Below are 24,771 nucleotides of genomic sequence, written 5' to 3'. Positions count from 1 at the left end.
GCAACGTACTCATCGTCGAGGTGTGTCTCTTGGAGGGCGAGGATGCCGATCTTAGACTCACGTAGTAGTTGGTTTATAGTGTTCCACTTGTTGTTGGTGGACGATGCTAGTTGTCCTCGTCCGTTCATGTTTAGTGATGCTATAGTCACAGACGCTTTCGTGCGTCGGCCGCTGCTTGTGTCGTTCGTTTGTGCATCGTTTCTTTGATCTGCGGGGCGCTCTTCAGGACGCTCCGCTGCGCCATTGGGGGGTGTCCGGTCGCCGCCTGGCGCGGTATTTCGCTGGGGAGTCTGGTGGGCGGCGATCGCCCTACCGCCGGTTCCCTCGGTCCCGTCATTTACGGAGACGTGGATAGGGGGCGCGTCTTCGTTTCGGGGACGAAGGGGGGTGTGCCGTTGGTCGATGTTCGAGGCCGTGGTGTGGTGTTTGTTATGTGTGTGTGGTTGACCATTGTTAGCAGGACCCAACGCTACAATGATCGCGGAGGGGGGAGAGTTCTCCTGTTTCTCACAGGGGACATGTTCAGCCGGTGTGCGCCCCGGCGTCGCTTGAGTCGATTGACCGGGCAAGTCTATTAGTGCCCGTGGCTAGAGTTACGGACGACGCGTCCTCGTGCTTTCCTGTCCCGCGCACTGCCAGTAAATTTGGGCACGGGTGTCACGTGTCCGGGGATAAGTCGTTAGTGTGCGTTCGGATGGGCTTGTTCAGTTTCTCAGCCCAAGGTGCGAGCAGGCATGATATTCATTGCGAGATGGGTGAGGGTGTGAGTAGGTACTGTAAGTGATAGTCAAGATGAATTATACATGGTAATCAGGAGGAGGGGCGCGCTCGGTAGACATCTCTGGGCGTGTATCGAGGGTGTAGGACAAAATTAACTACCAGGTCGTGTACGGCGTCGAGCTCTGCTGGTGGGCCTGCTGCGCTCCGTTCCAGCGAGAGCTTTGCCCGCGTCCTCCTCGCGCCGCACCTCCGCCATAGCCACCGCGTCCGTTGCCACCATACCCGCCGCGTCCTGTGCCGCGTCCGTTTCCTCGTCCGTAGCCGGGGCCGCTGCCTCGTCCTCGTGGGGCTCCGACGCCCAGATGAGACGGCCCGGCCTGTGCGTACGCTTGCGCTTGCGCTTCGCGGGCGGCGTTGGCGGTGGCGAGTGCGGCGTGGGCCTCTGCGGTGGCGACTGCAGCTGCAGTCGGCCCTTTCCAGCCGCGTAGCGTCAGCAGGTCGCAGAGCCCAATGGAGTGATCGGCTGAGTGGCATAGTTTGCACAGCATTGGCTCGCGGTAGGCGACAGGTTGGGGGCTGTGGGGTCCGCGGAAGCTGTAGGAGCGGAAGAGTTCACAGAACTCGACCCACTCGTTCTCGTTAGAGGTGGGCGACTCGCAGAAGAACTGCGCGATGGGGCGCTCGACGCGGTTCTCCATGTGCATGTGAAGGATCCGTACCTCGGCAGAGTTACAAATGTAATTGAAAGCTCCGTCGACCGTGAACGTGTGCCAGCGGCCTCCGCGTCCGATGTCGTTGGTGATGAAACGACGGGTCTGGCGCTGGACGAACGCCGATCGTAACGCGCTGAGGCACTCCGCGAGGATGCCGTCCTCGGTCGGCCACGGGAATCGCTCGATGAAGATCCAGGCGGCCACGTAACGGGGAGGCGAGACAGTGAGATCCTTGAAGTGGATGGAAATGTACTCCATGTCGAGCCAACCGATGCCGACGAGGTGGAGCATCATCGCCTTGTCGAGCTTGCTCAGGATGTAGTCGTACGGGGCCTCATTGTGGCCTGGGGTCGTGATAGGGTTGGGGATGTGGATAGTAGGCGTGCGTATATTGAGGCGTTCCGCGAGGGCCTTCCTGATGAGGCAGAGGCGCTTCCAGCCGTCGTCGTCGTACACTCCCGATCCCGCGACCTGGATCCCGACGCAGTATCGTTCATCGCGGACGAGGTGGTTGAGTTGTCCGACGTCGGCGTTCTCGCTCCTGGCGTAGAATGATTTCTTCTCGATGCGGCGCCAGCCTGCCGGGGGTGGGGCAGTGGCGAAGGTGGGTGCGCTTGCGAGGTCGTCTGGTAGTTCGATCGCGGTAGGGGCGAGCGGGGCGTTGTCTGCGGCCGGGGCGTTTGCGGGACGGTGGGTGCGTGCGCGTGGGGGCCATGGGAGCGGCTCTTCTTCTTCCATCTCGACGTCCTGCGGCTCCATCGCTTGAAGGCGGGTGGGCGGTCGAGTGGGGGTCGCGACGCGGCCGGCGCATTCGCCGGCCGTTGGAGTGGTTCCGGGGTGAAGGCAGACTGTCTCCGCGGCTCTGGTGCGACGACCGGTCTCGGCGGCGCGGACGGCGGGGGCGCGAAGGGCGTAGACGGCGTGAAGGAGGGCGTTGGGAGCGGTGGGCGTGCCAGCGGGCGTGGCGTCTGTGGTGACCCGGGTCGGCTGGCGTAGAGGAGCTCGACGCTCCCTTCCCGCGATCGGGCTGGCCTGAAGGTCGGGGACTGCCACTGGGGCGGAACGTCGGGCTCGGTGCGGGTGGTGCTTGCATTCGGCGGGGCGAGCTGGTGGCCATAGCCGTAGTGCTGGCTCGTCATCGGTGTCTGCCAGAGGAGGTGTGGCGGGATGTCTCGGGGGTAGTCACCCATGTTGCGAGCGAGGCGGTCGTGGGCAGCCATGAAAGACGTGGCGAAGGAGTTGCCGTCGAGGTTGACGTGCGATGGGACAGGGTGGGCCCACGAGGGGAGGTTCGATGGACCTGGGGTGGCCTGGCGGTGCGGCGCGTTCGCCACGCGAGGTTCCGTGGCGGGCTGGCATACGTCCGGTGCAGGCGGCGTTGCGGTCGCGGGCCCTTGGTACATCTCGGATACATGGTAACGTCCAGGCGGCGCGTGCCCGCTCGCCTGGCCGCCGAGGGCGGGCGGCTCGGCGGGCGTAGGGTGAGCGAGATCATGGGGCGCGGGGACTGCGTGTTGGCCGCCTCCTCCTATATCGGAGTCAGTGCGTCGCCTCTTACGGATGTCGCTGGCGCGGCGTGTATTAACTACGGGAGTGGGAGGGTCCGAGTGGAGCGGGAAGGCAGGGAACTCAGACTCGTAGGTAGACATCTCAGACGGGAACGGGGGAAGAGTCATCTGGGAGGCGGGGTGCGTAGTCGGGAGGGAGGACGGGTAGGCAGGGAGCGCAGACGGAAGTCCTACTCCTAGGCTCGCCTGTTGAGCCTCCTGCGTCGTTCTCTTTTTCACCTTGGTCTTAGGCTTTTTAGTTTTCTTGACTACCGTCGTCCACCCTTCGTCCGGCGCCAGGTTCTATGTCTGCATTAGGATTTGTTCTTTTGATGATTCGGCGGAGCAGTCACTGACCTGGTCCTGCGCTGCCTCAGTGGGCTCGACGCGGTCGAGCGTCGGGGCCACCGGTTGCCCGGTTCCCACTGCGCGTCCTTCCTCGTCGATCTCCGCTGGCTGTAGGTCGGGCGTTTGGGGCGGCGGCTGGGCCGTTGTCGCGGTGAACTCGGCGCGTTCGGTGTTGCCGTTCGCTTGGCCAAGCGGTTCGACCCTTCCTCGTAGGCCGGGCGCCGGTACCTGCTCGGTCGTCCTTGCGAGGCCTTTGTTCCGTTAGCGTCATCGATTCTTCAGCCGGTGGCTGATCACGACTCACTCGGGCTCTCTATGCTTTCCTGATGCACGGCGTACATCCACTGGCTCGCCTGGGTGGGCTGCGGCGTCGGGGATGAGGTGTGCGGCATGGCGGTGAGAGGCGGCGTATCGACGGGAGTGTCAGAGGTTGGTTTTAGGTTGGATTCTCGAGGTGGGAGTGCGACGAGGCTTGTTTTCGCAAGGGATGGGGGTTCAGGTGATGGAAGTCGCGTTTTTATGTGAGGTGCGAGGCGCTCTGTTGGTGCCGTTGAGTTATTTTATCGTTATTTCATCGGGTCTGGTACGTACAGACGTGGGGCTCAGGGTAGACTAGGACTTGGTGTTTTCGGGGCCGGTTTGCCCTCGCTCGTAGTCCTCCTCTGGCACTGTCGCGTTTGATGGCCGTGGACTCTGCTACCTCGTAGTGCTGGTGGTTTGTCCACTTTTGAGGGGTTGGGTGTATGCGAGATGGGGTCCATTCGTTCGCCCTTAGGATGCTTGCTTGCTCGTTGACTCTCCCCGGCGTCTCGAGTACGGCCGTTCCGGCATTGAAGCGGGCGTCCCTGGATGGCTGCCAGTCAGGTTGGCATCGGGCCTTGTTGGGCCGCCAGTGATGGCGCGACCAGCGGTTTGTCGTGCGACCCAGGGGGCCGTTTCGGTAGTCGCGACTCTTAGTTTGGGTGTTGGTACGGCCGTTTCGGCTTAGCTTCCGGCGTCTGTGTGCGGGTGTGCTTCTTTACGCGTCGCGCTGTCAGCTGCGGAGCGCGTTGGGCAGCTTGCTGCGTGTTTCTAGGGGCGGTTTTGGCATAAGGATCCATATATCGAGGCATAACGTACTCGCATGTATTTCGTCTCTAGCACTGCCCTCTCGATGCTGATGCCGTGGCGTATTTCTCCTGCGCTCTATTCGGTCTCTCGGGTAGCGGTCAGGGATGAGGAGTGGTGTGGTGTGGCTATTGGGTTGGGAGTGGGGATTGATGTCTACCGTGCTAGGTCAACTGTCTAAATCGCGGCTGGTGGTCGCCGTTGTCACCGTTCGAGCCGTTCATCTATCCTCCTCCTGCCGGGCATCACGGTGTTCAGTTTGTCTCCTCGTGTTCTCGTTGCTTGTTACGCCGTTACGCCGTTGCTCGGTTCAGTGGCGGCGGCGGATTTCCGGGCGCGGTTTCTGGTGTGCCTTAGTGCGTTGGTGATGCGCGTGAGGCTAAGTTGGGCGCTCTCCTCCTCTCCGTCGTCCCAGACTTCGAATTCGTACGGGTTTTCAGAGTCGCTGAGGAAGGGTGGGAGGTGTAGGAAGCTGTGGTGGGGGCGTGGTAGTGCGGGGAGGGATGTGTAGTGTGTCGTGTGTGCGTGGCTCTGGAGTGCATCAAGCTGGGCCCATGGGATCGGGACGCGGAGGTTGCACGTGGTCTGGCTTCCTATTATGGAAAAGGTCGCCCAGTGCTTTCTCAGGGTTACTATTTGGGCCAGTCGTCCTGTGCCCGATCCCTGGGTGTTGGTATGCAGCCGGATTAGGGCAGAGGTGCCTAGCTGGCGTTTTGGGCGGGTGTCGATGATCCAGGTCAGCCCAACTCTCTCTTCCATGGTGGGTATGGGGAGAACGTTAACGTCGGTGATCGTATCTGCTTGACTTGGTAGGTGAAGGCGAGGAAGGGGAATTGGGGGCGCCGCTTTCGTTGTCTGTTTGCGCCTGGTCTTCGACTTTCCTCCCTTGCCAGGGTGGCTTTCTGGCATGGTTCGTCGCTGGGGGCTGGGGCGTTGTTGCAGGGTGCTTTTGCTGTCGTCCCAGGTTGACCGGTCTATTAACGTGCTGTGAGCGTCTCTTCCTGCATCTTACGTTTCTTTCAGGCGCTTATCACTGGTCTATTTCATGTCTGAAGGGCGTTTATGTTCAGGTGGCGGCCTGAATTTTATTGTCAAGTTATGGGAGATTCATGGCTCTTCGACATATGGCCTGCGGCGAAGGACTATTCTTGCGCGCTGGCGTTTCGTGTTCATGTGAGGTCACGTGGCGGTGGCGCGCCCGGTCTGGTCGTCACGTTATGTATTTGGTTTTCTTTTGATGTTTCCTGTGTCACGGGTTATCTACTGCGTGCTACTGTGTGTCGAGCTGTACAGTTGTAGCCGGTGGCTTCAAACCTTAGATTCCTTTGTCTGTGTCGTGCTCGCCATTGGGCGCTCGTGGCTAGCGTCTTATGGGGTTTTTGGCGCCCGCTGAGGGATGGGCACTGGGTTCGCCGAGTTATGGTGCACATCGAGTGTCTGCAGTCTGTAGGGTTCCTACGTACAGCTTGCGCCGTCTGTCTTGCGACTACTCGTAGAATCCTCCTGTGGGATGGTTCTCGAGGTCCCCGTGAGGGGAATGGGGTGACCCATGGCGGACCGCCTTTCGGTCGGTCTCGCCTGTCTCGGGGCAGTAATGCCCTGGACATTTTTCAGCGCAAGTTAGCTTCGTCCAGAAGGACTACTAACCCCCCGGACCACGAGAAGGTCTGCGCAGGACTCGCTGTCTTTGACGACGACGAGCCCTCCCGGGGGAACTTTGTGGTTTAGCATGGGTGTGTGGTAAAGTATAATACCATAAGTAGCGAAAGACGCACAGCTTGTGCACGGCCTGTCAGTACGAGACGGTGTGATGTCGCTGATTAATGAGGTTTCCAGGATTCTTACATACGATTACAGTATGCGGATTTGCCAAGGTTACGACCATGACATTGACAGCGTACGTCGCTGACGTCCCGCCACAGATGGGCCCTGTCAGGCCCTGTCAGTGTCACCCTTGCCGGTAAGTCCAGCGTCTCCTGACCGCCGTGGTTTGTATAAAGATGCTCACTGTCCGCATAGTCTCCCCAGCTCTCCCCGCCTTTTCTTTTCTGAGCACACGAAAGCAGCGGCACCGGTTGGTGAGTTGTCGTTATTTCACTCGTGAACAGGCAGGCATGCTGATCTACGTTGTGATCGTCAGCCTTGCTTGATTTCTTTACGACCTCCACTTCCATCTCTCACCCTCGATATCTGACGACCGTACTACGTACCTTCTCTTCATCACCAACGACAACTTCCAGCCATGCGCTTCAGCACTGTCCTCGCTTTGACTCTGGCCACGGCCTCCGCAGCCCCCGCACTCGCGTCATTCGCCGAGGTGTAAGTTTCATCCATGGTTGTCTTGACTTGCCTGGAACTAATGTTTCTGCGCTGTCCGCAGCGACGCGCGCGACGTAGACGTCGAACTACTCTCCCGTGCCTACCTTGGATCGGACGGGAAGGTGCACTATGCGCCGGGCGTTCGCGGCGGCGGACATGGGACTGGTTCTAGGCCGAAGGGCCTTGGCAGCCGGCCCAGGGAGCTCTACGGCCGTGAGGTCAGCGAAGAGCTATACTCCCGTGCCTACCTCGACAACGACGGGAAGGTACGCTGGGCCCCCGGCGTCCGGAATGGCCACCGCGGTACTGGCTCCCGCCGCAAAGGCGCAGGAGACGGCTCTACGCCTAGCACGAATCAGCCTCGACCTCACCATGGTCCCAAGCCCAGCTCGTCGGAAAAGAAGACCAGGGAGCTTGAGACAGAGGAGCTGTTCTCTCGCGCCTACATCGGCGCGGATGGTAAGGTGCACCACGCACCTGGTACCCTTGGCGGCGGCCACGGAGCCGGTGCCCGCCCGCCGAAGGGATATGGGGCGAGGCCCAGGGATCTTGACGGCGTCGAGGAGCTGTTCTCCCGTGCCTACCTCGGTAGCGACGGGAAGGTTCACTATGCGCCGGGAGTGCGAGGCGGCGGACGTGGGACTGGTTCAAGGCCGAAGGGCACTGGCAGCCGGCCCAGGGAGCTGCAGGAGCGCGCGTATATCGGAACGGATGGGAAGGTGCACTATGCTCCTGGCGTGCGCCCAGGGGGACGCGGAACCGGCTCCCGCCCGAAGGGCACTGGTAGTACTCCAAGAGAACTTCTTGACCGCGAATTCTTCTACGACTCGCTTGACCTGGATTGAGCCCGTCGTCGGTAGAGCGCGTTTCTACGCCGTGTCGTCTGCAAAGTGTAACGTAGTACATACATTATGATTTGGCTGTCAATGGGATCGGTTTGTGGATGTCTCTGATAACATTTGATGCATTGGACTTCCGCTTGTCATGGATGTTGTGACCACACAAATCCTTAACATTCACAACTGTATGTACATTCCAATGAACGTGATTCGACGAACATTAAACCAGCTGTGTCTCATTGGAATTTATCCTGCTTTACAGTACATTCGGAAAAGTATGTTTCGTTCATTATTCCTATGGTCACAGCAGAGTCCCGTATGCCGTCTGTGCTACAGTACAGTCCGATACGACAACACAAAGACTAGAAATAATGACTATAATCGTCACCGTCCTCATCGGGCGTCATGGCCTCACGCCTGCGCGATGGCTTCTGGTCCCTGCGCGGCAGAAGTCGCCGAAACGACCTGCTCTGTTGAATCTCCCGTTCGAACTCGGCGATGCGCCGGGCGGCTTCTGATACGTCGAATGCATTATCTATGCAATACATGCCGTCAACACTGTCCTGGCAAGATGACATGCGCGATTACTGACCTCCATCACCGTAACGGCGAGACCGACGAGCGTCATTCTGATCATAGTTCTTGTATTGGGAGCGCGGCTTAGGCATCGGAGCGCGCGCGCCCTCGTCAACGCCACGCCGAGGGTTGTTGTGGTGAGGGTTCCGACGGCGAGGGTGCTCATCGATGGAAGCATCCTCCGAGTCGTCGAGGTAATAGCCAAGGACCGATGCCGACTGCCCATCATCCAGCCCGTCATTCGAGCTGTTCACAAAGGTGCTCGCAGAGTCACTAAACGCGGCTGACGAGCCCTCGCCCTCGTCGGAGTGCGCATCAAGTCCCTCTTGGTACGGCTGGTGAGGTGAGGGCGCGAACTTGCGGCGGTGCGCCTCCTCCGCGCGGCGGCGTGCGAGATCTGGCTTCTTCTCGACGAAGCGGCGCGTGCCGGGCGGGGTAATATCCAGCAGCCCCTTCGATATCCTCTCCCAGCGGTCGAGCAACCACACCGTGAGCGTGCGCCCGCCTGCGTAGCTCGTCCCGCCCAGTAGGTAGAAGCCGAACTTCTCGCCGATGATTTCTGTGCTGATGGAATTGCCGGGATGGGCTATCACCTGCTTGAAGAAGTCGAAGAGGTACACGAGGAGCGAGAGGTGTTCGACCGACAGGAGGCGGAGGACGTTCTGCGCGATCTCGACCATGGGTGCGTCGAACTCTTCGCGGATGGCGCGCCGTTCCTCGGGAGTGAGGTCCGGGGACTCGATGATCTGGTGCTCCATCTCCGGGACGATGCCGCGGAGCGTCTTTCGTGACCGCTTGATGACCGGAGGGAATATAATGTCCCACTCGCGCTTGAGCACCGGGTTGACGCACCACTTCCAGAGCCCGTAGTTGAGGTCCCGGGGAATGAGCGGCTCTGGGAGATGCTCCAGAATTGTCTCGAACAGCCCGCAGATGTCGGATGTCCTGAATTTCGCTAGAGGGCCGATGCGCACGCCTGCCGGGCGCTTGTAGCCATGGTCGAAAATGCGCCGCATCTTGTCGATGTTATGCTTGATAGGCTCGCCGCCGAAGAGTTCGTCGTCATAGATACCTGCGGGAGGGTGAGAGACAGCTCTTGGTGCACGGGATTAGTTGCCTCACCTGTTCTGTGAAGCTCCTCGACACATTCGTAGAGGGCAGCAGGGAGATCGTGTTGGTAACCGTTAAAGACGATCGTGGTAGACGAGACCTCCATCATTTCGAGAACGGTCATGTAGTAGATTCCTAGAGAGGGTCAGAACGAGATTATCTCAATTATCGGCATGGAAACCTACTCGGAGGCTTTCTTTCAGGGTTCTCCTCCTCAGGAGGATCATCCTTGTGCCGCAAATAGTGCTCTCGTGCCTCGCGCTCGGATTCTTTCTGCTCGTAGAACACTTCGAGGTCGAGAAACTCCGCCAGCCTCTCGTGACGTCCATGCAGCAGGTGGCCGAGGTCGTGCATAACATCCTTATAGTCGGCGATCTGGAAGGGAAGCCGGGGAATGGAGCTGCTCTTCCTTCCGCTAGGCTTGGATGTCTCGACAGCGTCCCGCTTCCCCGGCGAAGGAGCCTGGGATTGCGAGGACAGCGCTGGTTTCCGCACGGACGTGGAGTTAGCGCGCGGTCGCTGGGCGCGCCCGCCGTCGGTTCCGGAGCGAGCTGAGGAATCATCACAACCGCTGCTGGGCTCGGACGAGAAAGTGCTGGACCTGGTACGTTGTTGTGGTGTTTGGGGAAGGTCGGTGGTTGGTCGCACGCTCGGAAGACGTGGTCCTCCTCCGAGTTCGCAAGCGACGAACGGCGTGGCCTGACCACAGAATCTGGGGCGCGCGAGTGGGTTGTCGGGTGTGATGCAGATTGAGGGCGAGGTTGCTCGGTGATGGCGCGTTGTGATACCACATCATGGTGCTTGGTCCGATCCTTACCAAGCGACGATGGTGCAGGAGAAGAGTTCTGAGTTTGCAACGACGATTTCTTCAGAATTCCTCGAATCGGCGAGGCGGTACTGCGATTGGCGTCCGAGGTAGAGCCTCGGAGGATCCCGCGCAGCGGGGAGGGCTCTTGAAGTCGCGCCGGTGGTAGCGACGCCGAGCGAGGCTTGCCAGAAGCAGCTCGAGGCGTGGTGGCAGACTCCGGGGTAAGAGAACTTGAGCGGAGAGACGATGACATGGCGTACAGTGCAGCAAATGTGTACGGAGCGGTTCGCTAGAGATGGTTCAACAACAGGCCAGCCAACGCCTTTTATATCTTTTGCATCCCTGGCTGACGGACATGGATGAACGGATGCCCAGCATCCGTGCACCCATATCCGTATCCAGAAACCCCTGTATGATTTCCGCGTCCATGTAGTCTTCAAGCCGCCTGCTTGTGCATACCCGCGTTGCCGTACGTGGTCAGAATCAGAACGGCATGTGCAAGCGCCCAATTTGGAAAGGACTACGAGAAAGACTTACGACGAAAGATACGAGACTTGTAGTAAGAAGCCCGATTCACTGCCAAGCAAGACAGCTGAAGGTATTGTACTTCCGTAGCGATGACTAATTGTCTTGTATATCGTACCGATGGAGGTTTGCACACCGCTAAGGTACTTGAGCCGACTTGACAGATCACTTCCGGCTGAGCGAGGATCAAGTCCAGAGAATTACTGACCAGTACGGAGCCATGCTCCAATACGGTGCTGCAATGATAATATGAAAGAGTCAGCCGTTCAACGTTCAACTCGGAAGATTAGTACTGGAATCGCTGCTACGGATTTCTGTTCGGCATTTGTGCGGCGAGCGCTCAAGTACGTAGCGGTTCGGTACGAGTTCGAGGCGAGTTACCACAATTTCCGGCCTGTTCGGTAACGAGTTCGAGGTGGAGGAGGAGGAGGGGATTCCATTTAGTGAGTTACCGCGATTTCTTGCCCATATACGGCAGCAAATTCTCCCCGAGCGCCGGAAATCACAATTCGTTACCAGAAAAGGGCAAGAAACCAATTCGATATTTAACTCGTTACCGAGCAGGCTTACATATTACCTATATGGAAACTAAGACACTTCCGTCCGCTCAGCGCCCATAAAAGCCAGAAACACCGCTCATGATCAACCCGTCATGCACCTGCATAGCTGCTCCTCGTCGGCGTCGACATCATGGCTGGAATTGTGAGCCTGCTGAGTCGTTTGCGCAAGGTATGTCGACCAATTGGCATCTCAATCGTGGTTTGCTCACAGTGTCGATCAATGGTTCGTGTAGCTTAACAACCCGCCGGAAGTGCCCGCGAAACAACCAAACGCGTTGCGATTCGGGATACTGGGTGCGGCTAGAATTGCACCAGCTGCTCTCATAGTTCCAGCAGCTAGCCATGCCGACGTAATTGTCACTGCCGTGGCATCTAGGGACCAGGTGAAGGCTAGTGCATATGCCAAGAAACACAATATCCCAACAGTGTACTACGGAACCGAATGTTACCAACGTGAGTGCTCATGAGCCCAGTTCTGCCTTGCGCCTTTAGAACTGGGTTATTAGAGCTATTGGATGATCTAAACGTCGATGCAATATACAACCCGGTATGTTCCTATCTCTGACGTGACGATCTGGGGATTCATCGACTTTGACAGTTGCCGAACAGCCTTCATTATGAGTGGACTGTGAAAGCTCTCAATGCGGGGAAACATGTTCTCGTAGAGAAACCCATCGCAGACACAAGTGCGGAGGCCCAGCAAATGATCGATCTCGCAACGCAGAAAGGGCTCGTGCTGCTCGAGGCTATTCACTGGACGTAAGGGCGACTCCGCTGTCTAAGCTACAATCGAGCTAACAGTTCTATTTTTAGTTTCCATCCAGCTTCCCAGCGCGTGAAAGAACTGATTGATAGTGGGGAACTCGGCAAACTCAAGAGCATCAAAGCCGATTTCGCGCTCCCCAAAATTCCGCACGGGATAGTGTTCCTTGAGGATGATGTGCGTTTCGAGTATGACTTGGGTGGCGGTGTTACCATGGACATGGGAGGTCGGTGATATGCATAGTCGACCATTCTCGAATGCTCAACAGCTTCTGCAGTCTACCCTCTCTCTGCGGTCCGGTACTTCTCCTCCAGCGACCTTGCGAAGGTGGAGAGCGCGAGCGCCATTGGACACGAGCGTGATCCAGCACGGATCGATCGCGCCATGAGCGCACACCTAGTCCTGCAATCCTCCGTGGAGGCGGACGTGTTTTTCGACTTCGGCATGCCCGGATGGGGCCCATTCCACCTGCTGCCACGCATGGTCAAAGGTAGTGTCTACATCGAGCTCGAGGGCGGCACGATCGACTACTTCAACTTTGCGCTACCCACGGTGTATCATAGCATCACCGTCAAGCCGATCGGCAAGAAGGCACGTATCGAGAAGGTCTATCAATTCAAGGAGGGACCCGGAAAGGAGTGGTGGTCGACGTGAGTGCATGCGTGAGTTACGCCGCAGATACAGCTGATGAGCTATCGTAGGTATCGATACCAGCTTGAGGCTTTCGTGGACAAGGTGCGCGGGCGTACCCCGCAGACGTGGTCGGCCCCCGACGAGCCCATCAAGCAGATGCAGTGGGTGGAAAGCTTGTATGCCGCAGCGGAGATGCCTGCCCGGCCTGCGTCGACGTATTACGCTACTCATGCACATGCCTGAGTATACGTCCCTAGGCGTCTCGTGCTCCGACTTGGGGAACCTCAGGTATTCAATCTTGGAGTATCTGCGGGCCCGTCAAGATCATTACAACTTACCTGGCCGTAAGGTATGATTCCAGTTGAATCTGCGCATGGGACTGATTGGCAACCTGCCTCATTCATCCTCACTGCGCTTTTGCGTGAGGCGTCGTTCGTGTCATGCATACTTTTCATGGTGACAGGGATGGTCGCCTGAGATGGCTCATGTAAACTTGATTTGCGCCATGCTGAACGCCGACGCGGAATAACCCAACACATAAGCGCCCGAGTGGAAACAGCCCCTCGTACCTTGTTGGGCACGCTTGTTTCTGTCATGATCCATCTCGCCGGTGGTGTACTCTGTCTCGGACTCTTGACTGCACTGCATTGCAGTGACAAGCGTGCTGCGTGTACGCTGTATGACTCAGCGTCTCACACATGTCAGTACTTGGTTCCACTTCAGCTGTTGATTGACTTGCGTGTTCGCGGAATCCATAAGACCGTCCTCCCTTCCGTCAAAGAGGTCTTTTTAAGGGCCTGCCTATAAGAGGAGACTAGCAGGATCCTCATGTCGGTGATTACTATTGCCAAGCGAACTGATGGAAACAGATTTTGCGTCGTCACATCGCCTACAGCAGTACATCAGAAGCGGACATTTCCCTCTCCCGGAGACCCGAAAACTGTGCATTGTATGTAGACATAAAATGCTGAAGACGTCTCTCGATCCTCACTGACACCAGCTCTCGCGTTGACCGGCAGCCCCCCCCCCCCTACATGCATCGAACCTTTGCAACAACCTCCCTGAGCGACATGTCAACGTCTTTCAAGCCTATTTCGAAGGTTGTGGCATCTAGTGATGGCATGCCGATTTACGCAGAGGCTATTGGCGATCCCTCAAAGCCGGCACTGATCATGGCACATGGAATGGCGCTTTCTGCTGCTACCTTCGACGATGTTTTCTTTGACAAACGCATGCTGAACGAAGTTTACATGGTTCGTCTAACTTACTCCCAGGGTTTTCTTACGGCAATCTGACTGCGTACGTTGCTAGGTTCGGTATGACCTACGAGGGCACGGCCGTAGTGGCAAACCCACCAATCCTGAGGCGTATGTCTCGTCGGTATGGGCGGATGACTACACTGCGGTAATGCAAGCGTTTAACATTGGGAAGCATGTGTTCCTCGGATGGTTAGTGTATCTGTTTCTACGGTCGTATGCAAACTGATGTAGAACATGGATATTCAGGAGCTACGGAGGTGAGCTACACACCAATCCGGCGTCTGCTTGCCGTTAACTCGTCTTCAGCCACGGTTGCTTGCGATATCTGCGCAAACATCAGCCCGAACCCATTAGCGGGGATCGCATGGATGACGCCCTTGCCCTACGTCGGACCTATCATGGGTGCCGTCGGCACTCCCGTGATCCTCGGGTTCCTTCCAGGGCTCGTCAGCGCCACCGACGTTGCTCTGCACGTTAGCACCAAGATCGCCTTTGTAGACTCCCTAGTGAATGACCCCGCGGCACTAGACTTCAAACTCAAGACGTCCATGATCGGGCAAGCAATGTTGCATCCACCGGAGGTGGCGCAGCTTATCACGACGCGACCGCAGGATCCCGCGAAGCTCTTCGAGGCGGGCCAGCAGGGCGTTCCACTGCTGTTACTACATGGAACCGCCGACACGCAGGTCAAGGGGGCCGTCGTAGAGAAGGAGATAGGCCCGCACTTCAAGGACTTTGAAGTCCGGGAGATCGAGGGTGGCTGCCATGCTTTACCGCTCGAGTATCTTGATGAGGTGGTGGAGTCGCTACTGAAGTTCGTGAAACGAGTCGTGGTACGTGAATCCGAACTGTCCCACTTCACAGGTTCTGATTATGATCTGTAGCACGTACAGTAGCACCAGATTACGTTATGGCTGAATGGAAGCGTCCACCACGTGCTGTATCGTATTGGTGGCAGACTTATTGCATATGTGGCATGTTTCACGGCCGTCCTGGAACGAATTGCATGAGTACTACACATTGTACCTTCGGCGCGCCGGTGCTGGCGAAAGGCCAATTGTTTCTTCAGGCCGCACCGTTCTCCTGGGCTGTCTTTGTCTCATGAGGCTTTCAAGCGTGCGTTTGATCAAACTGGTACGTCTCAGATTACTACTGAGGACTGTCCGCGTGATGACATATTCCGTACGAACCCTTATCAGTCCACGGTTCTGTCCTCGGACCTCGCGGACACCAGAATTGTCCAATTGAACCGGTAGCGCATGTCAAGGATAATAGAATCCGGACATGCTGCGAGTCGCCAAGTACTACATGCTGCCATCACGGTAAGCTTTGTCCTGGCTTATGTGTCGCCCAGTTCATCCCGGTCCTCTCCCAGTGTCTCCTAGTGGATCAACAGCGAGATCTTCGTGAGAATTTGTATAGCGCAAGGCTTTCACTATGCGCCGGCTCGGAAAGCATACACAATACTTTCGCTAATCCGAATTCCAAAACGGAGCAGGACGCCGTCGTTCTGGGTGCTTGTGCCGTCTCGTCATACAGTCCAGAAGAGCACGCAGAGGTTGGTTTCGTAACATCTTCGCCTGATGCAGAAAGTTAGTGCCACCAGCCGGGGCTTCATTTGTAGAAGTCTCCTAATCACTCCGTGCCTTCAGGGATATTGTCAGCCCATGCGGCGAATATATTGACTTCCTTGCCGACGATGTCAATGGCTGGTATAAAGCGGTGCGATCCGAAGGTATCGACGACAACCTCCGCATCGTCTTCGACCTTCCGTGCTCCCATAGATCGCTAGGATGTCGTTCGAGCCCATAGTCAAGACCTTGCATTCCAGCGACGGGACAACCATTCATGCCGAAATCGTCGGTAACCTTCAGAAGCCGTGCCTCGTCTTTGTACACGGGCTGAACATGTCCTGCCTCGCGTTCGACGGTCTATTCCGGGACAGTTCTATGCTTCGCGAAGTCTGCATGGTGAGTATTATCCTTGGGCCCGCTAATCCGGCCTCTTGACCAGTTGACAGGCACGATATGATCTGCGTGGACACGGACGCAGCGGTAAACCCGAAGATCCGGAAGCGTACAAGTCGTCGCTCTATGCTGACGACTTCGTCACTGTGATGCAAGAATTCGGCTTCAGCAAGCCAATCTTGGTCGCTTGGTGTGTAATATTCCTTGTCACCGCTATAGAGAGCTCATTGTGTGATCATCTCTAGGAGCTACGGAGGTATGTTTCCCATGCTGTATGCCACCGAACTTAACGCTTACAGGCTCGCACCTTCGACAGGTACAATCTCAGCAGATATTTACGCCAACCTCAGCGCAGACACCCTTGCAGGGATTGTCTACGTCAGCGCAGTCCCGTACATCGGCCCGCCCATGTTCCCAGACTCCATAACTCCACCTACCATCGCACTTATACAGAGTCAGATGGTGGGGACGGACATCACCTCGTACTTCCGTGACAAAGCAGCCTTCGTCGACGCAATCTGGAAGGACATCGACAGAGTCGACTACCGCTTACGCCTAACGTGGCTCGGGCCTGCATACGTGCAGACCCCACAGGTGATGCGCAACATCGTCACACGGCCTCAAGACCCAGCGAAGCTCCTGGAAGTCGTACGCAGCGGCATACCTGTGCTAATGCTATATGGCGATGCGGACAAGATGGTGCTTGGGGAGTACGTTGCGGAGAAGATGAAGCCACATTGTACGAATGCGGAAGTATACGTTGTCAAAGGGGGAGGACATGCGCCCTTCTTTGAGGACCAGGAGGAGGTCGTGCGTGAGCTCTTGCGATTCGTTGGCCGTGTCACAGTGAGAGATGACTCTATCATAACTTTGTTCGTGCTGACCCCAGGCGCAGACGTCAAGCAAACTATAGTAACATGGACTAGGTACATATGTGGCTTCCGAAGGAGTAAGTGCGACCTGTCCCTGCGACATCATCAGTCTGGAATCTGACGCTGGTTGAGTGGACTTGTCAGCAGGTTGCGAAAATATGCGGTACACATGTTACATATGTAACAGGCGAGTATGTAGTGCCCGTGAACCCCACGCGAGACCGTTGCAAACCAATCACGGCAAAGCTATGTATATGTCGCTCTCTACGACCCGATTCCCGTGATGCCCGGCGACTCGGACATGCATCCGTTCGGTTATCATGGACGGGTATGTTTCGTGTCAAGAGCGTTTGTCAAGTCGGTAGACTGCTTCGCAGACTAACACACTTCGGCTGACCGCAGACTGTCGTAATCTCTCTCCGAATGGACGACGGAGCTACGCAGAACGTGGCCAAGACTTCACCGACTCAGAGCGCACCCGGTGGTCGTCGTCACAACATGTGTTCCACACGCCCACTGTTTAGCGGCCGTTGATCATCGCGACTCAAGCATCAAGTATAGTCTGCGGATACTTGAAACATCTCAGCGGCTTTCCCGGGATATTTAAGCTAGGCTACACTCTGCACGCGTTCACCCGCTCATCATCAACCAACATGACTTACCAACGCGTAGCTAAGACGCTGACGTCCAGTGATGGAACGCCCGTGTATGCGGAGGCCGTCGGTGACCCTAGTAAGCCCGGCGTCGTCCTTGCGCACGGCATTTACTCGTCGGCTGCTATCTTCGACAATGTGTTCAGCGACGAACGTCTTCTTGCAGAGGTCTACTTGGTGAGTGCAGGTTAGACAGCAGAACATCTCGGATGCTCAATGCTTGTAGATCCGCTACGACCTGCGTGGGCACGGGCGAAGCGGAAAACCTGAAAACCCGGAGGCGTATGTTTCGTCGTTGTTTGCAGCTGACTACGCTGCGGTCGCCCGGGAGTTTGGGGTGAAACAGCCTATCTGGTTCGGGTGGTGAGTTGAGCTGAGTACTCAACGGGTTGAAAAGACGTACTGATGGGCTTCCCCGCAGGAGTTATGGAGGTATGGTGGTCGTTGGCAAGCCTGACGGACTGTCCTGACCGTGGTTTCAGCCACGATAGCATGCGACGTCTACACGCACCTTCCAACCGAGACGTTTTCTGCGATCGTCTGGGTAGCTGGCGTGCCCTATGTAGGACCGGTCTTCAACAAGGTTGCCAGGCAGGAGGCGCGCGGGTACCTGCCAGGACACATGAATACGAGCGATGTGGTTCTGTACCGTCAATCGAAGGTCGACTTCGGCGACCTGATATTCCACGACCCGGACGGCATGGACTTCAACCTGAAGATGTCGTCGCTTGGCCAAGCGTTCCTCCTGTCGCCGCAGGTGACTCAGAACCTCCTCACACGCACGCAGGATCCCACCAAGCTCTACGAAGCGGGCGAGAAGGGCTTGCCTTTGTTGGCGATGAGCGGGTCTAAAGACAAACTTGTCGACGGTAGTATCGTGGTAGCCGAGGCGAAGAGCACTTCCAGAACATGGATGTGTATACCGTCGAGGGCGGTAGCCACACACCGTGGATCGAGCATAAGGACGAGATTGTTACGGAGCTGTTGAAGTTTGTCCGCAAAGTCACGGTGAGCGATGGCATGCATATCAAGATAAATAAATACTGAGTCTTATGCAGAAGCCAGCTATGTAGCCGAGTGACTGCTCGCCAGTCAAAATTCTGGAGCACATATGTAGTCATTGATACACGACCATCGGCGAATGTACTGAATGAATACCGTTGTACTGTTATATTCGATCCTGTCCTGCATCGTTGCGCATTTTGAGGCTTCCAACTTGTGGTTTTAAGTACGACGACAGCGCTACAGTAAGTATGTCAGTAACGTCGACGGAATGATTCAATGAAGTTCTGCGGAGGATTGGCGGAGGAGGATTCCTCCGAGGTTATCGGAGCGCGCAAGATCGATCGGGCCACGGGGTCAAGCGCCTAAACTTGGTCTTTACACACGCTGGCAACGCCGATACCGTGACCGTACAAACTAATATTCTCTCTTCTCTATGAATTTCTTGCTCTGGTACAAGCGGATCCTGTGATTTGAACTGGCCTCAGCGCTGCTACATTCTCTCTCACAAATGTGGGCCAATCGATGGATACGCTCGAGAATAGTGTCGTCTCTGTTTGGCTCTGGAAGGAGCAGGGATGGACCAGAATATCAACCTCTGTCCCAACTTGCAAAGCAGGGCAGTCGTGCCGAGCTTGAGGACGATGAAGCACACGCCGTGGCGAGAGCCAGCGGCTCACTTGAGGACGATGAGGTGGACACCGGCGCGCAACTTGTCGCAGGAGAAGACGCAGAGGTGTCTGAAGGAGAGGCTAACGCAGTTCGAAACAAGATCGACTGGCATATACTGCCTCTGATGTGTAGTGAGTATCTGGAATGAGATGTGTCGACATATGCGTTCCCTGAGTCGCACCTCCAACGATAGTACTCACATGTCCTATGCTCAGCGCTGTATTGGATCCAATTCATGGATAAGACCACCCTCGGTAGTGCAGCAATTCTAGGAATCAGGTCAGTACATTGAGCAACTCAGCGGCTTGTTTGACAAATCTGTCATAGGGAGGCTACTCACCTGACGACAAACCAGTGGGACTTCATCAATCCCTCGCTAGACGTCTCTCTCATCCCGTCTCCTTCTCAGATACAACATGTACGTCATTCCTCAACCCCTCAACTGAGTCCTCTCTCATACATCTTATCAGGCTTGGAACAATATTCTATGTCAGCTATCTCATTTTCGAGTACCCACAGAACCTCGCTCTGCAACGATTTCCTGTGGGTAGATGGATGAGGTGGACATGTTCATGATATCATCCGGTTTGTTGCTCATACTTCGTTTGTCTCTGCAGTTTGAACATCTTCGTGTGGGGGCTTGCGTTGCTAGGACACGCCGCGTGCAAGAACTTCACGGGCCTCTTCATCGTTCGCTTCATTCTTGGCATGTGCGAAGGATCTATTACCGCCGGCTTCATGATCGTCAGTTCCATGTTCTATACCCGTAATGAACAAACGTTGCGCGTCGGGTACTGGTGTAAGTTGAGTCTCGTCTTCACTGCCGTGCTCAGCTGATCGAACTGTCCCTAGTTCTCATGAATGGTACAGGTACGTCCCGAACTTTGTCGCCGAGCGCGAGTCTGGCTCATGCGCATTATGGAGCACAAATCATTTCGGGCTTCATCAGCTTCGGAACTTTACATATCAAGACCGAGGGGTTCGAACCATGGCAATGGTAGCGCGATCCTCGTGATATGACGCGTGCAGACGTTCATGCCGATCCGTCAGGCTGATGTGCATCACCGGCGCTTGACGCTGATCACTGCGGTCGCTTATTGGTGAGCTTTACTGTTCGCAGAGTCGACTGTCATAGTACTGATGGGCCGTACGTAGGTTATACTTCCCGGACTCGCCGACTACCGCTTGGTTCCTCACACGGGAAGAACGTATCATAGCTATCCGACGTCTCAAGGTCTGTGACAAGGAAGCTGCCTCTGTGGGACTCCGGGTTGCTAATGCACTTCTACAGGAGAATCAAACTGGTGTCGAGAACAAACACTTCAAAATTGAGCAGTGCGTTTTGTCTGCATGCCAAACTATCATCCGCTCTCACTTCTCAACAGAGTCCATGAAGCCCTGCGCGATCCGAAGACCTGGCTCTTCGCGCTCTTCTCCGCGCTGAATAACGTCCCCAACAGCCTCACCAACCAAGGTCAGATCATCGTCGCCTCGTTCGGGTTCACGTACTTGCAGACGACCCTTCTCGGGTGCGTCGACGGCGTCATCGAGATTGCCACCATCTGGACGGGGGTGCACCTCGCCGCTCGGCTGAAGGACGGACGCGCGTATGTCGGCGCGATGTATTTCATACCCAACATTATTGGCGTGCTCCTCATCAACGTCCTGCCGTGGAGCAATCGGATAGGGCTCCTGTGCGCACAGTGGTTGACAGGTATTGCTGGCAAATTGTCAAGTGTTGGATCGAGGCTTATTGAGTGACCGATGCAGGTGTGGGAACAACCGGTTTCGTTCTGTCCTTGTCATGGCTCTCGAACGTAACTGCGGGCCACACCAAACGAGTAACAGTCAACGCCATCATGTTGATTGCGTACTGCATTGGGAACGCTCTGGGGCCATTCATGTGGCAAGAGAAGTAAGGCCTCGGTGCGCTCAGATTGAGGCTGTCTTCCCGCACGCTGGCTCATCGGGTCACGCAGGAACCATGTACCATGGACTATCATCGGCCTCTGCTACGTGGCATGCCCTGCGCTTATGCTACTCATACGGCGTGTGCTGGCCTCCGAGAACAACCGACGTGATTTAGAGCCGCCGGACGACACGTACAACGACGCGTATATTGATGGCGTCGACGCGAGCGGAAAACGTGTCCGCAAGAAGATAGATAAGGTACTTACGTTTTCCTCGTTCGCTAGGCGCTGTTCGAAAACTCGGACTGATCGGTGTTCGTGCGACTGCCAACAGGAGTTTCTGGATCTGACGGACATACAGAACCGCGAATTTAGATATGTGTTGTGATTTTCTTCGATTAAGTTCGCCGCTACGTGAAACGTTTCTCGGACAGCCGGCTAGGTGATCCTGGTGAACTCGATTCAAGTTCACAGCGAGCCTTTCCATTCTACGAGCCAGAGCGCTTGACACAGGTGCTTAGGTTCCCGAATACCGCTATGCGGGCTGTACAAACCCACTTCGGTATCATCTATTTGTATTCTGACTGTATCTTCCGGCGATACTGGTCTTGCTTCTGGGCATCGCGAACGGCGTCCTAGAGGAGCCGAGCGCGGACCAAGCTCGGCAGGAACGTCCATGGACGCTGTCAAACGTTTCTCCAGTGTCATTATCTGACGACGCTTCCCGTCGCCTGTAGACATTGCGTACCTGATTGGGCCAGTATAAGAGCAGCAAAGCGAGCACTACATACCGGGTGCGACTAAATCATCTGTCCGTGTCTGTTGGTACTGACACGTCATGTACCAGCTGTCTTCTCCCCACGTCTTGGTTGGAGCTGCCTTGCTGTGTGCTGCGTTCTATCTTGTATTCCATGGCAGACAGCTGGGTCGTGGCCGTCGACTCAGGCTACCTCCTGGTCCGAAGCCTCTTCCGATCATAGGCAACGTTCACCAGGTTCCGGCGGAGTATCAAGAGCGAGCATTTGCACGCTGGTCCAAAACATATGGTACGTACTACTGTCAATCGAACAGCATAAAGGCATACCCTGACGATATGGCTGCGCTGTTAGGAGACCTCATGTATACCAAGATGTTCACCAGGCCGATCTTGATCATCAATTCGCTGAAGGTAGCGAGAGAACTGCTCGACAAGAGGGGCAACAAGTATTCGAGTCGGCCGCGGATGGTCATGCTAGTGAACTGTAAGTGGCCGCACCACTTTTGCATTGATCCTGATCGATTATTGATTACACGTAGATTGGGCTGGGACCCGGACGTGGTAACCCTTCCATATCACTCAGAGCATCGTCGAAAGCAGCGCAGGTGGATTCAAAATGCTTTTGGCGACAAGGCGGCAGTCCGGCAGTTAGAGACTCTGCAACAGAGGGAGACATATGTCTTGTTGATGGGCCTGATTCACGAACCGCACGACTTCGCCAAACATGTCAAGCGGTGTGTATCTCGATACTACAGTGCAACGACCAAGTGGCTCAGGCTCAAGCCTAACAGGTACATATCGGCACTCATCATGGACAGCGTGTACGGCCACAGGGTCATGTCTTCAGACGATCCATATATCCATATCATGGATCTTGCCATGGAATTGACAACTGCACTTAGTCCTGCGGGCGGTACGGTCGTGGACTTCTTTCCGATATGTAAGTCGGATCGTTTACCAGGCCCTCAAGCTGACGTGTGCCGCAGTGAAACACATACCGACGTGGCTGCCGGGTATGAGTTGGAAGCGCAAAGCAGAAGATGCCAAAATCATTGTTATGGACGCAAGACTGAGGCCGTATCACATGGCCCGAGATGCTGTTGTAAGTAGAATCCCTGTCCATATTTGATGTCATGACTGCTCACCGTCGCTGTCAGGCCGCAGGGTGCGCGAGGCCGTCGATCATATCTGGGCTCATTGAGGACGCAATGAAGCAAGGCAACCTTCCGGAGGAACAAGCTGACATCATCAACGGTTGCAGCGTCTTGTACGGTGGTGACTTCTGGTGTTTTATCGGAGAGGTATTAATTGGCAACTAACGTGTTCCTTATCCAGCCGGGACAGATACAGTAAGGACAGAGGTGGTACGATGATGTTGACTGATTCGACCCCTTGACAGACGAAAACGTCGCTGCTCACATTCATATTGGCAATGGTGCTTCATTCCGACGTTTATCAGAAAGCTCAAGATGAGGTTGACCGGGTCATTGGAAGCGACCGTCTGCCAACGCTCGCAGATCGGGATGATTTACCTTACGTTCAATGTGTCTTGAAGGAGGTGTATCGGTGCGTATATTGCTATCCAGGTCGGGTGTTGCGGGACTGAAAACGTGCTCTCATGAAGTTGGAATCCTCCAGTTCCACTAGGTGTGTAGCTGAATTAATTATGCGTTCAATTTTGATCGACGATCGGTATAGGTATCCCACACTATTTGACAGAAGACGATGACTATCAGGGTTTCGACATACCGGGTGATACCGGGGTCGTTGCTAACCTATGGTATGCATACATGCATATAGGCGTTTGCGCACAACTCACTTCCCCTCTCCAAGGTCCATGTCACATAGCGAGGAGGTTTATGGTGACCCGGACGTCTTCCGCCCCGAGCGATTCCTTCATCCCAATGAGGATACAGACATAGCAGACCCAGTCAACATCGTATTCGGGCATGGACGAAGGTGAGCTGCCTTGTAATCACTGCAAGTTTGACATGAACTTATGGTTCACAGAATATGCCCAGGTCGCGTTTTCGCGGACACGGCCATCTTCCTAGCGATCTCGAACATCATGCCACTCTAGACATCAAGAAGGCTCGCGATTCCCAAGGAAGAGAGATCACACCAGAGGCTCGCTTTGTTCCGGGCTTGTAAGGTTAGTCAGTCTCATCGTTCATTAGTAACACTGTCTGACGGCTCTCAGTCATCCTCGCAAATTCTCGTGTTCCATAACTCCACGCTCTGAAAAAGCAACGAACCTTGTCGCGGACGCCATCGCATCGTTTACCTGATTTCAGGCGTATCAGGTGCTGTCACGACATCACAGGCTTTCTTTGCATCTGACAGAGTTGCATGTACAGTGTTGCGAGGTTAGCTACGTGTCATTATAGCCTCGTGGTTTGGTTAGAGACACAGGCTCGCTCATGAATCAGTCTTGTTCATGAGCATATCGCGCGTACACGGGAAATCAAATAAAGCTACTATCACTGGGAGAAGAGCGACGGTATTTCTGTGTGCCTGCCTTCTCGTTCCTCGATCCTCAGTGGACTCTGAGACCAATATTTCCTGTGTTGCCGTGCGTCCTTCAGCTGATTGATCTAGTTTCTAGCCACACGAAGCCTGGAGCTCTAGTCCAGGGAGCTGCACCAATACGACGTATGAATCAGCAAACACTACAAACTCTCACTCGCCCTTCTCACGCTTTGTATTCCTCCGGAGATGTCGATTCTATTTCTGATGTCCAGCTGCAACTTCTGCGAAGACGCGCTTCGGGCACTAGTATGTGAGTAAGCTAAGGCTCGGCGAATGCACCTTGTCTCCACGACAAGACTTATGAAGCACGTCAAGCGGTACCATGTATCATGCCACCGCATCCATGAGGGTGAGTGACGATTGAATACCCGCAGATACACAGAAAAGCGATGCTCATGCTCTTCATTTATCAGTGCGACATCCAAGTTGGCAGTTCATGAGAGACGTTCAACGCACGACAGGATACAGTTTGAGGCGAATCTCAAGTTCGTAGTGTGCATTCACTTTAGGACTCCGTGCTCCATGATGCCTCAGCTGACGCTGTTCCAGTGTCTGACTTCTAGCTATGACAAACCTGGCAGG

At 55.6% G+C, this 24,771-nt stretch overlaps 10 protein-coding genes across 10 annotated transcripts; 7 read left to right on the top strand and 3 right to left on the bottom strand.

Annotated features, from left to right (window-relative positions):
* Positions 1-875: 875 nt before the first annotated feature.
* Positions 876-3,720, bottom strand: B0H18DRAFT_953547 (uncharacterized protein; the record flags this gene model as incomplete). Its single annotated transcript, XM_048042195.1, has 4 exons — positions 876-2,295; positions 2,328-3,283; positions 3,338-3,579; positions 3,633-3,720. 4 exons carry the CDS (start codon positions 3,718-3,720, stop codon positions 876-878), a joined length of 2,706 nt encoding a protein of 901 aa, XP_047895350.1.
* Positions 3,721-4,720: 1,000 nt separating this feature from the next.
* On the bottom strand, positions 4,721-5,194 carry B0H18DRAFT_1117401 (uncharacterized protein; the record flags this gene model as incomplete). Its single annotated transcript, XM_048033577.1, has 1 exon — positions 4,721-5,194. One exon carries the CDS (start codon positions 5,192-5,194, stop codon positions 4,721-4,723), a length of 474 nt encoding a protein of 157 aa, XP_047895349.1.
* Positions 5,195-6,812: 1,618 nt separating this feature from the next.
* On the top strand, positions 6,813-7,724 carry B0H18DRAFT_208199 (uncharacterized protein). The gene has a single exon (XM_048037127.1). The coding sequence runs from the start codon at positions 6,884-6,886 to the stop codon at positions 7,667-7,669; it is 786 nt and encodes a 261-aa protein (XP_047895348.1). The 5' UTR covers positions 6,813-6,883; the 3' UTR covers positions 7,670-7,724.
* A 183-nt stretch (positions 7,725-7,907) lies between these two features.
* Positions 7,908-10,767, bottom strand: B0H18DRAFT_996718 (uncharacterized protein). Its single transcript, XM_048045431.1, has 6 exons — positions 10,625-10,767; positions 9,888-10,532; positions 9,465-9,858; positions 9,292-9,414; positions 8,186-9,241; positions 7,908-8,128 (listed from the first exon to the last, which is right to left on the bottom strand). The coding sequence occupies exons 2-6, from the start codon at positions 10,338-10,340 to the stop codon at positions 7,956-7,958; spliced, it is 2,199 nt and encodes a 732-aa protein (XP_047895347.1). The 5' UTR covers positions 10,341-10,532; positions 10,625-10,767; the 3' UTR covers positions 7,908-7,955.
* Positions 10,768-11,302: 535 nt separating this feature from the next.
* B0H18DRAFT_1117398 (uncharacterized protein) lies at positions 11,303-12,811 on the top strand (the record flags this gene model as incomplete). Its single annotated transcript, XM_048033576.1, has 7 exons — positions 11,303-11,341; positions 11,406-11,625; positions 11,679-11,719; positions 11,771-11,931; positions 11,986-12,161; positions 12,213-12,585; positions 12,637-12,811. 7 exons carry the CDS (start codon positions 11,303-11,305, stop codon positions 12,809-12,811), a joined length of 1,185 nt encoding a protein of 394 aa, XP_047895346.1.
* A 764-nt stretch (positions 12,812-13,575) lies between these two features.
* B0H18DRAFT_931124 (Alpha/Beta hydrolase protein) lies at positions 13,576-14,726 on the top strand. The gene is made up of 4 exons (XM_048041723.1): positions 13,576-13,821; positions 13,880-14,016; positions 14,074-14,084; positions 14,134-14,726. The coding sequence occupies exons 1-4, from the start codon at positions 13,603-13,605 to the stop codon at positions 14,709-14,711; spliced, it is 945 nt and encodes a 314-aa protein (XP_047895345.1). The 5' UTR covers positions 13,576-13,602; the 3' UTR covers positions 14,712-14,726.
* Positions 14,727-15,399: 673 nt separating this feature from the next.
* On the top strand, positions 15,400-16,757 carry B0H18DRAFT_208120 (Alpha/Beta hydrolase protein). The gene is made up of 6 exons (XM_048037126.1): positions 15,400-15,419; positions 15,480-15,797; positions 15,848-15,984; positions 16,040-16,050; positions 16,111-16,640; positions 16,690-16,757. Exons 2-6 carry the CDS (start codon positions 15,621-15,623, stop codon positions 16,705-16,707), a joined length of 873 nt encoding a protein of 290 aa, XP_047895344.1. The 5' UTR covers positions 15,400-15,419; positions 15,480-15,620; the 3' UTR covers positions 16,708-16,757.
* Positions 16,758-17,739: 982 nt separating this feature from the next.
* On the top strand, positions 17,740-21,212 carry B0H18DRAFT_1153077 (MFS general substrate transporter; the record flags this gene model as incomplete). The annotated part of the gene is made up of 14 exons (XM_048035742.1): positions 17,740-18,327; positions 19,016-19,124; positions 19,209-19,272; positions 19,321-19,347; positions 19,464-19,553; positions 19,611-19,792; positions 19,846-19,863; positions 19,918-19,990; positions 20,149-20,227; positions 20,285-20,328; positions 20,379-20,707; positions 20,764-20,908; positions 20,973-21,162; positions 21,189-21,212. The coding sequence occupies exons 1-14, from the start codon at positions 18,229-18,231 to the stop codon at positions 21,210-21,212; spliced, it is 1,473 nt and encodes a 490-aa protein (XP_047895343.1). The 5' UTR covers positions 17,740-18,228.
* A 490-nt stretch (positions 21,213-21,702) lies between these two features.
* B0H18DRAFT_208019 (cytochrome P450) lies at positions 21,703-22,292 on the top strand. Its single transcript, XM_048037125.1, has 3 exons — positions 21,703-21,949; positions 22,013-22,144; positions 22,200-22,292. The coding sequence occupies exons 1-3, from the start codon at positions 21,742-21,744 to the stop codon at positions 22,223-22,225; spliced, it is 366 nt and encodes a 121-aa protein (XP_047895342.1). The 5' UTR covers positions 21,703-21,741; the 3' UTR covers positions 22,226-22,292.
* On the top strand, positions 22,120-23,938 carry B0H18DRAFT_207968 (cytochrome P450). Its single transcript, XM_048037124.1, has 12 exons — positions 22,120-22,144; positions 22,200-22,394; positions 22,452-22,600; positions 22,647-22,762; positions 22,818-22,935; positions 22,996-23,009; positions 23,060-23,226; positions 23,285-23,307; positions 23,359-23,440; positions 23,494-23,619; positions 23,671-23,807; positions 23,908-23,938. Exons 2-11 carry the CDS (start codon positions 22,348-22,350, stop codon positions 23,738-23,740), a joined length of 912 nt encoding a protein of 303 aa, XP_047895341.1. The 5' UTR covers positions 22,120-22,144; positions 22,200-22,347; the 3' UTR covers positions 23,741-23,807; positions 23,908-23,938.
* The last annotated feature ends 833 nt before the right edge of the window (positions 23,939-24,771 follow it).

This window comes from Fomitopsis serialis, assembly GCF_022376445.1.
Source record: "Fomitopsis serialis strain Sig1Antser10 chromosome Unknown B0H18scaffold_20, whole genome shotgun sequence".
NCBI classification, from domain to species: Eukaryota; Fungi; Basidiomycota; class Agaricomycetes; order Polyporales; family Fomitopsidaceae; genus Fomitopsis; species Fomitopsis serialis.
This window is presented reverse-complemented; position numbering and strand designations above follow the sequence as displayed.